The sequence below is a fragment of the Panthera leo genome, chromosome B4, assembly GCF_018350215.1.
Source record: "Panthera leo isolate Ple1 chromosome B4, P.leo_Ple1_pat1.1, whole genome shotgun sequence".
Taxonomy (NCBI): domain Eukaryota; kingdom Metazoa; phylum Chordata; class Mammalia; order Carnivora; family Felidae; genus Panthera; species Panthera leo.
The window spans coordinates 131,624,240-131,639,809 of record NC_056685.1 but is presented as its reverse complement, the minus strand read 5'-3'; the positions used below and the strand labels follow the sequence as shown (position 1 = coordinate 131,639,809).

General features: G+C 47.0%; 1 protein-coding gene across 5 annotated transcripts in view; it reads left to right on the top strand.

Annotated features, from left to right (window-relative positions):
• FAM227A (family with sequence similarity 227 member A) overlaps nt 1-15,570 on the top strand; it is a 74,015-nt gene that overhangs the window by 1,980 nt on the left and 56,465 nt on the right. For 4 of the 5 annotated variants that reach the window (XR_006205125.1, XM_042947808.1, XM_042947807.1 and 1 more), the window contains exons 2-7: nt 1,226-1,459; nt 3,613-3,695; nt 11,016-11,091; nt 11,575-11,651; nt 12,475-12,624; nt 15,361-15,462. Coding sequence is in view for 4 of the 5 variants with exons in the window: in XM_042947808.1 (XP_042803742.1) it covers nt 1,318-1,459; nt 3,613-3,695; nt 11,016-11,091; nt 11,575-11,651; nt 12,475-12,624; nt 15,361-15,462 (630 nt within the window). In the remaining variant the exon portion in view is untranslated. Of the gene's footprint in view, nt 1-1,225; nt 1,460-3,612; nt 3,696-11,015; nt 11,092-11,574; nt 11,652-12,474; nt 12,625-15,360; nt 15,463-15,570 lie in introns of those variants that run through there. The other variant, XM_042947810.1, reaches the window with a different exon arrangement.

The window sequence follows — 15,570 nt, the reverse complement described above, 5'->3', positions numbered from 1 at the left end:
CCCCTTGCCGACATGGCTTATGGCTGGGAGCAGGAAAGAGGAGATAGTATTGACCTGGGCCTGGGACAGCCTTTCCTGCAATCCAGCTGACTTGGGACAGCCCCAAGCCCTAATGGATAGCTTCTCTGGACTAGAAAGAAGCGTGGTGAATGAGTCTAAAATGGAATCAAATATTGAGTGTGCCGAACCCCTAGGGAGCCACTTGCCTAATGGAAAAAGGTGTGGAAGCAAATCCTTCCAGTTGAGAATTGTAAGTGCTGTAATGGAGAGATGAAAGCAGAATCCTGAACTTTCCAGAGGAGGGGTGGTCACTAATGGCCTAGAGTAATTCAGGAAGCTTTCCTAAAAGATGTGTCACCTGGGATGTGCATTGACTAGATGGAATTGCGTGTGTAAAGGCATAGAGGGCAGCAGCATAGCACAGCAGGGACGAGGAGCAATTTCAGAGGGGCGGGCCTATAGGACGAGTGGTTGCGTAGAAAAGGGCAGAGCAGAAGGCATCAACTGAAGAAGAGGGAGAGAGAATGTGATGAGAGGGGCCTGGGTTAATTTTCCCACTAAACTACCTTTCCTCTCCCCTTTCATTATGTATGAGCTTCTTGAGGGCCGATCTGAGTCTTTTACTTCCTTAGAAACGAGCCTGTGCCACCAGGCTCTGGATATGGAAGATCCACAAATGGTAGAATGAACTCCTGGTTAATAAGCAAGGATCCAGGAGGGCAGTCCAGCCGGAGTGTTCTGAAGGCAGGAGGAAGAGTAGTGATGGGGCCAGCATTCTGGGAGGGGGCAGAAAGCCTCAGGTAGATCACCAGCTTCATGCTGAGGAGATAGACCCAGTATCATAGAATCAGAGCAGCTGAGAGCCGAAAAACAGTCTTAGGAATCGAATCCAAATCTCTGACTTTGCAGATGAGTCTCAGAGAGACAGGAATTTGATTTCCTTTCTAATTTGGAAACTGATTTGCTGGGTGCTCTGGAGCCCTGGCCTTTCCAACACTCTAGTCTCCTTACTGTAAAAACTAGAACAGCTTTCTTGGCAAACAGGGGGAACATCGACAGGCCAGAAAAAGTTGATATGTCTGAAATCCTCAGTCAAGAAGGGCGTGTCAGAGGAAGGCCTTTATCCCCTGTGTCGCAGGCAGCGTGCACCTTGCCATCAGCCCTGCTTACCAGACGAGCGTGGTTATGCTTTCTAAGGTGGTTCTATGGTATTTGTGATTTCCAGGAAGCTGGCTGAACAGAGAACAAGATCGGAGTGGGAAATGAGAGATTCTTAAGTGGAAACGTACTGTTTATCAGTTTACGAGAAACTGGATCATGGCTTATTTCAGGAACATAGATATCATCAATGTCACCGCCTTGCCAATGGTGCCCGTAGACGAGCACCTGACTGTCTCCCTCGCTGCGCGGAACACGATGAAGAATGCCGCAAGGAAGAATCTGGAAGACAATCCACCCTGTATCCTTTTATGGTGCCGTCTACAATCCAGACCGAATACACCTGCTGCAGACCTGTAACCAGGGCTTGTGTCTGTGACACACGTTATTAGCTCCTTTCCTTATGTGCTCATTGATTTTTTTCAATTAGTTAAGCCCGACCTATGCTCTAAAAGAATTTGAGACTGTGAAGGGTTGTTTGGTTTGAATTTATTTTACTAGGATAATTGGAAAGAGCCCCAAAGGAAGAAGTACTGGAAATATTTGTTGACATATTCGTTGAAATATCTTCTGTCTTCCAAAGAATTATAGTTATAGATAGCAAATAAGAAGTCATGGTGAAGCCCTCGGCCCTCAGATAAGTGAGCTTGAGACCCAACTTTGTTGGGGCGCCTGGGTGGCTCCGTTGGTTAAGCATACAACCTTGGCTCAGGTCACAGTCTCACGGTTCATGAGTTCGAGTCCCGTGTTGGGCTCTGTGCTGACAGCTCAGAGCCTGGAGACTGCTTTGGATTCTGTGTCCCCCTCTCTCTGTGCCCTTCCCCTGCTCTCACTCTGTCTCAAAAATAAGCAAACATTAACCAAACAAACAAACAAAAAAAGACCCAGCTTCATTGTTCTCATTCCAATTGGCCTCACTTCTCACCTGCCAGGCCTCCTACCTGGGCTCAGAGTTTGCCCTCTCTGGCATCACCTGGACTCTTCCAGAATCTTACTTCTCTAGCCCTCCCTTTATTGATCCACATCTCACTTGTGACTCTGAACTCTATGCCAGGGACCCGCAGAACCCCAGCTCTGGAGGACCTTGGAGCTCATCCGGCAAATAACCCTCTCAGGTTATAAATACCGCCAGATGGTCCCATCTCATAAAGAGCCCATTGACCTTCAAGTCCCACTGCCGCCAGCCAAACCATGTGTCCCTCTGTATCCCCTCGCTTTCTACACCTCTCAGAAACCCTTCTCAAGATGAGCACAAGTGATCCCATCAGAGGCTGCTTCAGGGACTCACTTTCCTGGCCCTTTTTCTCATGCCCCCTCTTCCTCCTTAATCCCACACTCCTCTCGACCTAACTAACCCATTTCCGTTCCTATGATTTTCATGTCCCTCCTTGGCGTCTTCATTGCTCAAGTGTCCTCCGGTTTATAAGAACCCTTGAGGGTAATGGAAGTAAGCGTGAACCCTGCTTTTTGTGAAGGCAGTGAGAAGTGATAGGATTATGGGGCTTCTGCAAAGGATATATCCTAGACCGATTGAGGCTAAGACGGAAAGAAATGCAAACCTAGAGAGGGTGACAAGAGGGGCCATTGAACTAGGCAGAGACTTCAACAGTGATCAACAAGGTTGAGATCCCCTCCGATCCAGCCATGCCTCACCTGAAAATGTCTCTTAAAGCAATAATCCAAAATATGGAAACAACTCTCTGTATATACCACAGCATTATTTCCAATTGCAAAAAAATGATGAACAACTTAAGTATTCAATAGCCATGAAACAATTAAGTGTATTAAAGTACATTCTCCAAGTGGATTCATATAATGCCATTTAAAATACTATGAAGATTATTTAGCTCTATGGAGCATGATCATGATAATGAGTGGAAGAGAAGTCCGAGTCCTAAAGTAGGCATTCACTGAGATTACAATTATGTAAAAAGGTACGTGTATAAAAAATACTGGAAGGAAATCTCCCCTAATCCTAACAGACGTTGTTAGGGTGGTAGCAGAATGGGTGTTTCTTTTTATGTTTTTCCAAGGTGTCTAGGATGTGGTTAGTTTTCATTTAGAATTGATAAAGCCACTCATTTTTTTTTCATTTTTTTAATGTTTATTTTTGAGAGTATTTTTAATGTTTATTTTAATGTTTATTTTTGAGAGAGAGACAGAGAGAGAGAGACAGAGTGTGAGTGTGAGAGCTGTCAGCACAGAGCCTGATTCGGGGCTCGAACTCACGAACTCACGGGCCGTGAGATTATGACCTGAGCCGAAGTCCAAAGTTTAAGGACTGAGCCACCCAGGTGCCTAAAGCCACTCATTTAAAATGATAAAAGAAGTGTGAATGTTTGCAAAGAAAGTAGTTAAGCGGAGAGAGTAAGGGACTGTCCTTGCCAGCCTAGTCCCATCCTGTTCCTGCGTGATTAGCACCCAGAAAATTTCCTTAGCAAACTCACCTGCCAGCCTGCCTTATTGGTTCCATCCACCAGGTGAACGAAACGATTGGGGAGCTAGATCTGAGTCCCAATGCGTTGGCCAACAACCTGGTGAGTTATGGGTGCTGAGGTAAGGCTTGGGGCAGGAAGGGCTCCGGGAGTCCCGCCCATTTATTTGAAAGCACATTTGCACAATAGGGGTCTCAGAGATATCTTTTATTAATTAGCAGGATTTCTTTTTTGGAGCAGTTTTAGTTGACAGCAAAATTGAGCTGAAAGTACGGAGTTCCCACATACCCCTGTCCCCACGCATGGGCAAGCTGCCTGTCACCACACTGGTACATTTGTTACAAGTGATAAACCCACATTGATGCATCATTATCACCCCAAGTTCGTTGTTCACATTAGGGCTTTCTGTGCTGTACATTCTATGAGTTGGGACAAATGTGTAATGACATATATCCACCTTTGTAGTATCCTTCTTCTTTTTTTTTTTTTTTACATTCATTTATTTTAGAGAGACAGAGCGTGAGCCAGGGAGGGGCAGAGAGAGGGAGACACAAAATCCAAAGCAGGCTCCAGGCCCTGAGCTGTGAGCACAGAGCCCGACGAGGGGCTCAAACTCACAAACCGCGAGATCATGACCTGAACTGAGGTCGGATGCCCAACCGACTGAGCCACCCAGGCACCCCACCTTTGTAGTATCCTACAGAATAGTCTCACTGCCCTAAAAATCCTCCCCCCCCCCATTTACGGCGCCCCCCGCATCTCCTGGCAACCACTGAACTTTTTGCTGTCTCCATAGTTTTGCCTTTTCCAAAATGACAGAGTTAGAACCATACAGGATGCAGCCTTTTCAGATTGGTTTCGTTCACTTAGTCATATGCATTTAAGGTTCCTTCATGTGTTTTCATGGCTCGATAGCTCGTTTCTTTTTGGGGCTGAATAATATTCCTTTGTCTGGATGTGCCACAGTTTATTTATCTGTTCACCTACGGAAAGACCTCTCGATTGCTTCTAAGTTTTGGCAATTATGCATAAGGCTGCTGCGAACATCTATGTGCAGGGTTTTGTGTGGATGTATATTTTCAGTTCATTTGGGTAAATAGTGAGGAGCGTGATTCCTGGACCATCTGGTAAGAGTATGTTTAGTTTTGTAAGAAACTGCCAAAGTGTCTCCCAAAGTGGCTGTACCCTTTTGCATTCGCAGCAGCCATGAATGAGAGCTCCTGTCACTCCACATCCTCACCAGCATTTGGTGTTATCAGTGTTCTGGATTTTGGCCATTCTAATCAGGATATAGCGATATCTCCTTGTCGTTTGAAGTTGCGATTCTCTAATGACATTGAACATCTCTCCATATGCCTACTCGCCATCTGTCTCTCTTCTTGAGTGGGGTGTCTGTTGAAGTCTTTGCCCCATTTAAAATTTTGTTTTGTTTTATTTAATTTATTTTTTTAATATATATATATTTTTAAATTTTTACTTATATTTGAAAGAGGGAGAGACAGAGCATGAGCAGGGGAGGAGCAGAGAGCGAAGGAGACACAGAATCCGAAGCGGGCTCCAGGCTGTGAGCTGTCAGCACAGAGCCCTACGCAGAGCTCGAACTCACAAACCACGAGATCACGACCTGAGCCGAAGTTGGATATTTAACTGACTGAGCCACCCAGGTGTCCCTGCCCCATTTTTTGATTGAGTTGTTTGTTTTCTTATTGTTGGGTTTTAACAATTCTTTGTGTATTTTGGATAACAGTCCTTTACCAGCTGTGTGTTTTGCAGATCTTTTCTGCCACTTTGCTCCAACTAAATCTCCTAACCCCATTACCCCTGGCGTCTTGCTTTCCACCAGGCTCGTCTGTCCCCAGGGCCCAGACCTGGTGAATGCCTCTGCAGGTTTTAGCCGCACCCCTATCCCAACTTTTCTGGTGCTGACTTTTGGGGTCAGTTCATCTCTTGAGTTCGTCTTTTTGATTTATTTTTTAAAATTTAGCAGTGCCTGGGTGGCTCAGTGGGTTAAGCGTCTGACTCCTGATTTCAGCTCAGGTCATGATCTCACAGTCAGTTGTGAGATCGAGCCCCACGTTTGGCTCTGTGCTGACAATACAGAGCCTGCTTGGGATTCTCTCTCCATCTCTCTGCACCCCCCCACCAAATAAATTAAAATTAGAATTAAAAAAAAGTTTAAATGTCAGGACAATGCATCCTTATTCTAAAATATTCAAACCATCTCCAAGTATAAAAGTAAACCGTAAAATTTACTTCACTCCCAGCCCTTTATTTCCTCCTGAGAAGTAACCACTGTTAATTGTTTGTTTTGTATCCTTCCAGAGTTTTTTAAAAAAATATTTTATTTTTCTTTGTGGATGGAACTGGAGGGTATCATGCTAAGCGAAATTAGTCAGAGAAAGACAAATATCATATGACTTCACTCCTATGAGGACTTCAAGAGACAAAACAGGTGAACGTAAGGGAAGGGAAACAAAAATAATATAAAAAAAGGGAGGTGGGCAAAACATAAGAGACTCATAAATATGGAGAACAAACAGAGGGTTACAGGAGGGGTTGTGGGAGGGGGGATGGGCTAACTGGGGAAGGGGCACTAAGGAATCTACTCCTGAAATCATTGTTGCACTAGATGCTAACTAGTTTGGATGTAAATTAAAAAAGATTTAAATTAAATTAAAAAAATGTATTTTTTAAATAATGTCTCCATGGGGCTTGAACTCATGACCCTGAGATCAAGAGTTGCGTGCTCCATCAACTGAGCCAGCCAGGTGCCCAAGAACTTTTTCTATACATTTAGAAACATAGAACACATATATTTAGGGTTATCGTTTTCTTTTTTTAATGTGAGTAGGGTCATACCATAAATACTGTTTTTGTAACCTGCTTTTGTTTGTTTTTTATTCATTCATTCATTTATTTATTTTTAGCCTCAATAACTCTTGGAGATGCTTCCAAGTCACTACTGTGGATCTGCCCTGGTCTTTTCGTGACCACATAATATTCTATTTGTTGGATGTGGCATAATTAATTTATTCCCTACCGATAAATATTTCGGTAGTGTTTTCATCATAGTGAACACGTGAATATTTCTGTATTTGTATCTTGGGGCTCATTTGCAAGTATTTCTGCACGCTAGAGTCCTAGAAGTGAAATTTTGAATTTTGGTAAATGCAGTCGAATCGCCTTTCCCAGAGGTTCAGCCATGTTTTCACTCACGCAGCAACGAGACCATTAGCTTCACTTGCCCCTACCTACCCCACCATCGAGTAGAGCTTAGAATTAAATTGTGAATAGGGGCGCCTGGGTGGCTCAGTCAGTGAAGCGGCCAACTTCGGCTCAGGTCACGATCTCGCAGTCCGTGAGTTCGAGCCCCGTGTCGAGCTCTGTGCTGACGGCTCAGAGCCTGGAGCCTGTTTCAGATTCTGTGTCTCCCTCTCTCTGTGCCCCTCCCCTGTTCATGCTCTGTCTCTCTCTGTCTCAAAAATAAATAAACATTAAAAAAAAATTAAAAAAAAAAGAATTAAATTGTGAATAAAGGCAACATACACACACACACACACACACACACACACACACACACAACTTGGAGTGATTCCATAGAAGTTAAGAAACCTTGTCTCTCTGTGTGTGCCTGTGTAGGCAGGAGAAGTATAGCATTAGGGACACAGACTCCGGAATAAGACGGTCTGTGTTTAAATTCCTGCTCCGCCATTTTCTCACATTGTGAAACTAGGTTAATTACTTAACCTTTATGAATCTCTGTTTTCTAGAAAATGGTGATAACAAAAATAATGTATCTACCCCATAGGGTTGTTGCAAGAATTAGAGGAGTTAAAACTCATGAAGCCCCTTAAATCAGGCCTGAGAAGAGTGCCTGGCTCACAGGAAGGACATTCTATATGTATGAACGTGTAGGAGAAAAGTCTGGAAGGATACACACCAAACAATCGATGGGGTCATTTCTGGAAAAGGGGGTGGTATGGAAGGCGAGTAAACATGTTTTTTACTCTGGATACTTCTGTAATGTGGTTTACAAAAGGAATGTATTTGCATGTCAGTTCTGTGATTTTTTTTTATGATAATTTTAAAACCAAGAGGAAGAATATCTTGCTCCCAGAAACAGGATCTGGTGGCTACTTAAGATTGTCGAGCATTGGGGCGCCTCGGTGGCTTGGTCAGTTAAGTGTCCGACTCTTGATTTTGGCTCAGGTCATGATTTCACGATTCGTGGACTAGAGTCCCATGTCGGGCTCTGTGCTCACAGTGCAGAACCTGCTTGGGATTCTCTCTCTCCCTCTCTCTCTCTCTCTCTCTCTCTCTCTCTCTGTCTCTGTCCCTCTCTCGCTCTCCTGCCTCTCAAAATAAGTAAGTAAACATCAAAAAGAAAAAAAGATTGCCTAGCATTGGCATATCTTCTCAGGTGCCCTTCGTGGCCAGTGAGAACCAGGATAGGGCTGGTGGGAGCAACCTTGGGTCGTCATATGATCTGGAGGAAGGGACCCCTTGCCTGTCCTTCCTGTCCTCTGCCCAAGCAGCTGGTAAGATCTGTCAGATGCTCACTGCCTTCTGCCACAAGAGCCCATCCCTAGGCTACCCTGCCCAAGCTCTGCTGGCTGCGGTTTGCCCTGCCCTGTGTCCACCGGGCCTTGACTGTGCAGCCACTTCTCCTGTGTCGGGGCCATAGCCAGACTGGTTTCTCCAGCCTCCATGCTGCCGTGCTGCCTGGCACCTAGCCCGGTGCCTAGTGCATAAGAGGTGCTTCTTAAGTGTGCACCAGTGAACGAATGAGCCCCAGATCCTCCTCCCCACATCCCACATCACCATGTCCCTTTTCTGTTCCTTCTTCCATGCCCTAAGTGTGGGCTCCCCACCTCTCTGGCCATGAACCTTGCTTAGCTCTTCTTCAGCTTTATTTATTTATTTATTTACTTATTTATTTATTTATTTATTTTGAGAGTGAGTGTGAGAGAGAGAGGGAGAGAGCACGTGAGAGAGACAGAGCACGGGAGAGGGGCAGAGAGAGAGAGAAAGAGGGAATTCCAAGCTGGCTCTGCACTGAGCGCAGAGCCTGACGTGGGGCTCGAACTCACGAACCGTGAGATCATGACTTGAGCCGAAATCAACAGTCAGACGCTAAACCGACTGAGCGCCCCCCCGCCCCGCACCGGGTACCCCTTGCTTGGCTCTTCCTTCCGGCCCCCTTCCCCTCAAGAGCTCCACTCATAGCACAGCTTCACCATTGACCCAGTGGCAGGCACATTCCTTCCGCTCTCCGCCTGGACGTCCTCACCCTAGAAGGGACTTCTCTGCATCCCGTACCCCAAGACTAGTGGAGGGGCCCCTTCTGGGCACATTGCTGGCATCCTGTACCTCCCCACTGCAGCACTGGCCACCTCAAAATCCCTGGCTTCTCCGCACTAATCCCTGAAGCCTCAGCAGCGTTCGCTGCTCTCTGCTGCATCCCCGACACAGGCATAGCATTGGCCTTGAGCAGGTGCTCAGGAAATACCTGTGGAATGAATGATATGGTTGCAAATCCTAGCTTCTCTCCTGTATCTCAGCCTCATATTCCCAGCCACCTAGAGCAGTGGCACCTAAACCTAAGTGATCATCAGACTCCCCTGGGAGGTTTTTAAAAAAACTAAAAGTGAAAAGAGCATCACGTGGGACCGTGTGTTCTGCCTGCTCTCATTTGAACACGATGTCTCCGGAAGGCTATGCAAGAAATTAAGGGTATTGGGTGGAGGGAGGCAGGAGGGAGACTTTTTACTCTACTACTTGATTTTGTACCTTGTAAATTATTTACTGGTGTTAAATTTTAAGTAGAGAACTATTCAGGAGCCACAGTACATAAACAATTCATGAGCTGAGGCAGACGCAAGGAATGAACTTCTCCATTGAATTGGTGTATCTGAAAAACTCCCCAAGTAGGGGGACAGCCCCACTTGTAGGTACCACTGTCGTCTCAGATGCACACGGCCCAGTGCTGGTCTCCTCGTTGACGCCTAAAACTTGCTGGTCTCCCAACGTTCACCTATCCGTTCTGTTCTCTCCGTGTGCAAATCTTGTCCATCCCTCTTCCAAGGCCTTGACAATATGGGCTACAAGTGGCATCCCGGTAAGGACCAGAGACACCGCTGTTCCACTGCCTTGGCTCACACCCCTCCCGTTCATTCATCATGCCTTATCTTGGCCTATGTTTTTGCAGTGACAAGCGTTGACACGTAGACCTACCGGTGTGAGCCCTTTCCCCATCTACATACACCTGCGCACATGCTCATAAAGGGGGTAGAAGACTGGAGGGGGCGTTTCACAGTTTATCAAGCACGACAGATGCCTCATCGTTTCCCCCAGTGCTCGTGGGTGGTCCTCTGTGACTCTTCTAGTTCACACTACTCTCAGTTGCTTCAAACCCAAACGTAGCAATTTAGGACCTACTTGGCCCACGTGTGCTGATGTCAACTGTCCAAACAGATTGTAAATTCCTAAAGGCGAGGACACAGGATCCTCATTCTTCCTTGACTTTATTGTCCAAGAGCAGTGCCGGGCTCATGGCCGACGATCAGTACAACTTGTTGGGTCACTGACATTCATTTTTCTTTCCTTTTGTTCCCTCAGGAGGGGATGCGGGAATGGGGGAGGAGGAATCAGAGATCAAGAGAAATCTGTTGAGAAGTCAAGGGTCTGGTGATTAATAATAATAATAATAATTAGCCTTTATTGAGCAGCTCCTATCTGGTAGTAGCCTCCGCACTGGTGTTTTAAGATGCACTAGGGGCGCCTGGGTGGCTCAATCGGTTAAACGTCTGACTTCGGCTCAGGTCATGATCTCACTGTTTATGAGTTCGAGCCCCACATCGGGCTCCGTGCTGACAGCTCAGAGCCTGGAGTCTGATTCTGTGTCTTCCCCTTTCTCTGCCCTTCCCCTGCTCGCACGCGCGCTCTCTCTCTCTCAAATATAAATAAACATTAAAAAAAATTCAAGATGCACTCAATACTGTATATCCAACCCTTACAAGGACCCTAGAAGGTAGGTATCATTGTCCCCCTCACAGAGAGTTTAAACAATAGCTTTTAGCCCAGGGAGCTTGATTGGAGCCCCCATTCCCACATCCTGTACCTCCTCAGAGGTATAGACAAGAGGAGGCATAGCCAGGAGGAGGGGCGGCGTGGGAGGAGGCAAGGTGGGGGGATGTATCGGTGGTGACATTCGGTGGGGGCGGAGGTGGGGTGGGAACGAGGTCAGTGACACCAGTGGCCACGGAGACCCTGGCGCCTACGGGGAAGACAGGGAGGCGCTGCCACAACCTCTGCTCCAGGCCTTTTGCGCACCAGCGGGGGAAATGGCCTGATCTCTGACCCTCGTCCCGCGCCGAGATCTGCACAAATCCCTAATGCCCCATTTCTTTCTGGTTTTTGAAGGCAATTGAGAGATTTGAGTTGGAGAAGAAGGCTTTGAGAGAGAAAAGTCACGGCGACCCCGACCCGGGAGACACAGGCAAAAATCCTTTCTCATAGCCTTGATGGTGTTTCTGTGGGGTGTGGCTGTTGTTAGTATCTCAAACGCAGTTAAGCAGGAATCCAGCATGTCAACCGAGGATAGCTTTGTCCTCTTCTGGAGGAGTCTCATGTCTGACTTGCTGGCATTGGGCAAGTTAGGAGGGAAGGACGGCGCACTTAGAGACGGCCTACTAGGTGGCACTTCTCCTATTAAATCTTTGCAATGCCCCCAACTGTGGGCTAGGTGCCGCTGAACAGAGTTTACAGACGAGGGAACAGGCTGGGGGGCAAGGGGACAGCTTGTCTGCGGTGGGTCCTGGATCCAGTGAGCCAGCAACTCAGGCGGGGACCAGTGAGACTAACAGTGTGACTGTCCTCTGGCAGCTCAGGCTGAGTGAGTGAAACATCACAGCTATGATTACTGCACAGCGATGCACAAACCTCGTGGTTACATCCTTTCTCTTCTTCCATTCTTCTGCAGACAAGAGTCCCAGAAAATCACAGCATGTTTGCAGAGGCTCGGAATCTAGGAATGTCAGATCTTTCATCAATAAAAGGGTAAGGGATCTGCTGCTGGGTCTCTTTCTGACTGGTTTCTGCTGGGCATGAAATAGATCTTAGTCCTGGGGAGGGGACGCTTGGCACTTGCATGGTGATAGTGCAGGAAAACTGCAGAGTGCCCTTTTTAGAGGATCTTAAAGTAGTTCGCTCTCTCTGTCGCTATCTCAAAACAAATAAATACACTTAAAAAAAAAAAAAAAGTAACTCAGCCCCCCAAAATGTTTCCAGCAGGTGCCTTGGGTGATGGCAATTGGTTTTCTCTTTCCACTTTTCTGTATCTTCACATTTTTTATAGTTGTTATATTGCCTTTTTTCCCCAGAAATTCATAATGAATAAACCCAAGGGGGAAACTGTATGCTCCAAATTATTAATGACAAATTAGTAATGTTAATTGGAGGTAATCCATGGGTAGTTAATTCAATGATAGCCCACCTTCATAACAGGATCTATTCTCTGAAGCGATAAATTTGAAGACAGTGTAGCAATGTGGAAAATCTAAGGTGGAGAAAGCAGGACACCGTGTGTGTGTGTGTGTGTGTGTGTGTGTGTGTGTGTGTGTGTGTGTATTTATGTATTGTAACATGAGTCGAGTTATATCTGCATATTTGTAAACATGCTCAGAGCCTGAAAGGGAAAATAGGAATAATGTAAATCATCTGGTAAGAGGTGCTGGGGTCCTGAATGTGCCCCCATTTTGTCCAGTTTCTATAAGCTTGTTACACCATCTTCGTGATAAAAAGGGGAAGATATCCTCGTTTTTAGTTTTAGTTTAAACTGTCAAATGATGGACCTCATTTTCATATCTGCTTTTTGTTTCAGAAAACAGCAGATAAAAATCTGCTGGTGGAGCTGTACCAGCACCCATATAAATTTAACAGCGCTGTGCCGAACAGGCTTCCAAATGGGGTGAACTTCTGTGACATGGTGGGCAATGTGGTCCGGGCTGAGAGAAACCGCCTTAGTGGCAAGGTAAGGAAAGAGAGTGGGCAGCTCACCAATGTTGCCAACTGTGTGATCCCCCTGCCGTGGGCCCAGCTTTACAGCAACCGTGTGGCAGACAGACACGGCCGTCCCCGTTCTATACCCCAAGGAACTGAGTCAGGGTCACTAAGTAAGTCAGTTTCCACGGCCAGACAGTTTGCAGGTAACTGAGCCGAGATTAGAACCCAAGCCCATGTTCCCTCCAAAACCTAGATTCTTCCTTCCTGAGCACTCATTTCCAGACTGTTTTTTTTTAATTTTTAATTTTTCATTAAAATTCTTTTTAATGTTTATTTATTTTTGCGAGAGAGAGACAGACAGAGCACAAGCAAGGGAGGGCAGAGAGAGAGGGAGACACAGAATCCGAAGCAGGCTTCAGGCTCTGAGCTGTCAGCATAGAGTCCGACGTGGGGCTTGAACTCACAAACCGTGAGATCATGACCTGCGCCGAAGTCAGACTCTTAACCGACTGAGCCACTCAGGTGCCCCCAGACTGCTTTGATCATGTGTCTTATTGGCAAAAAATTTTGAGCATGCACCATCATGATCTATGTTTTTTTGTAAATGATATACAGACATGCTCTGTTGTCAACTGCTACATTATATATTAGTAATCTTAATTTCTTGTTTTTCTTAGTTAGACATTAGTTAGAGTATTTTCCTCCCACGCCCCTTGGTGCCCCTTGGGGAGAACAACCACTTGGAGAGCAGTGCATTGGAGCACGCTGGGTTCCTTGGGAAGCAGGGCGGAGGGTGGGGGCGGTATTCCAAGGCCTAGAATATGTGAGACCACTCAAGAGGTGGGGATGAGTGCAGAGAGGTGTGGGGAGGGGAGGAAGCCCAGGAAATGGTATCCGCAGCCCTACAGCTGGTCTCATCGCCCTTCATGGTGTCCCCAAAGCAGCTCCAATCGTCGTCCCCTGCCGGGACCCAGGTTCTTAGCCTCGTCTACCTGTACTTCCTACTGCTGCCTCAAACCACTTACTACCCGTCTCTCTCTCTTGTCTCCTCCTCCCTCTGTCCTTTTGTCTCTCTTTCCCTCGCTCCTCTCTCCCTCTGCCCAGCCACCTTCCTTCACTCCCTCCTCTCTTCACGATTTCTCCCCGCTGCCTTCTCTCCGGCGGCAATGTCTCTGCCTCGGCTCCGTCGGTCTCATTCCTCTGTGTCTTGCGTTCAGACTTTCTAAGAGTGATGGTCTGTTGGGGCCAGCCGCTGCCCAAGATGACAGTGGTATTTCCAGCCCCTGGCTCCAGCATGGACTGCAGTCAGCAAGTGGACAGCTGCCTTTAACCAGTCGGTAGGGGCTCTGGGCCCAGGTGCCTGGTCCCCTGCCGTCTTTGGCAGAGGGGTGGAGGAGCGGCAGGCACACAAACCCACAAACCGCAAGATCACGACCTGAGCCAAAACCCAGAGTCAGAAGCTTAACCGACTGAGCCACTCAGGCCTCCCACAGAAAGCAGATTCTTATGGAGTCCTTCAGTTTCCCTCTGTCGTCTGGTTGAGGAAGCTGAGCACATACAGGTTCAATAACGTTGCTCAAGGCCACACAGCTTCTTAGCATAAGAGCTGGATTTGAATCCAGCTGGATTCAAAGTCTGTGCTCTCACTGTATGTTTTCTCTAAGGAAACGTGAGGAACGGTGAAAAAGACAAAGCAGAGAGCTGGGCTCAGAGAACCCCCTGCCGATGAGGGAGGCTTATCCACGCACCCTGCCCCCAGCTTCCATAGGCCCGAAGGGAGAGCCAAGGAGTCTCCCCCTTTGCATCCAAGAGGGGGCAGGAATGGGATCTCTTTGCTCTTCATAATGCTAAGAGGCCGCGTGTGTGGTGTCTCTGGGGTCAAGCTGCCTGCTCCGGAGCCTCCCCGGCCATGCGAACTTGGGCAAGAGTCCTACACTTTCGGACCCTCCCTTTCCTCTTCTATAAACCGGGGATGCCTGTAGCTACCACCTAGATGGTAACAAACGAAATGAGGTGAGGGGTGAAGGGCACAGCCCTGTGCCAGACGCATGGTAAACATTCAACAGATATTACGTGTCATTACGCTATTCAGATGGTAGTTCTGGAATCAGAGTCAGGTTACCGGGTCGCCTTGCAACGAAGTCTGAACTTCCTGCCCCTCCGAGTTCGCTGAAAATTCCGATTTTACAGTTGCATGTGCTTACCGTGAACCCCGCAGAATCTCCTGGTCCAGTGGCTTGCAGCTGTGTGGCGTGCATGTTTGTTGATTGCCGCTGAGCGGAGTAGGTGACAGAACGGGGAAGCTGCCTCCAGTTACAGATTCCGGTGCTGGCTCTGCCACTTGCCGGCTGTATCTCTTTGGGCAAGAGACTTCAGCTCTTCGGTCCTCAGTTTGCTCGTCTGTAAAATGGGGGTAGTGGTAACACGCCTGGTGTGATTATCTTAGCGGTTAGATGAGAATGTGTAAAAATAGCTGGAAAGGCAAATAGTTGGCACTCACTAAACTAAAAGGGTAAGTGTTTCTTTTAAGTTGACTCCAAAGATGACGGGTGGGAAGATGGTGTGGTTAGCGACAATAACAGGCTGTGGAACACAGGAGGAAAGGCGGGTTCTGAACGGAGAGGATTATTAATCTGGTTGTGGCTCCACAGCCACAGTGAAATAATGAAACAATGAAAAATTGTGTTTCAAAGACAACGGCAATAATAATGTGAATTTTGTTGTTGTTGTTGTTGTTGTTGTTGTGTTTTTTTTTCTTCCCAAGTCTTTCTGTTCCGATAGAGAATTAGAGAAGTTTCTCTCTTCTCCTTCTCCAAGAGCCATATGGCTGGATAGCTTCTGGTGGATCTTTCACGAGAGGTACCAGGTAAATCTGCGTGCTTCTCTCCCTTGCTTAAGTTACTTTTCTATGGAATAAAGCCCAGTGTCTCTAACATGGGCTACCGGGCTCTCTGATTCTATGGAGCACCCCTGC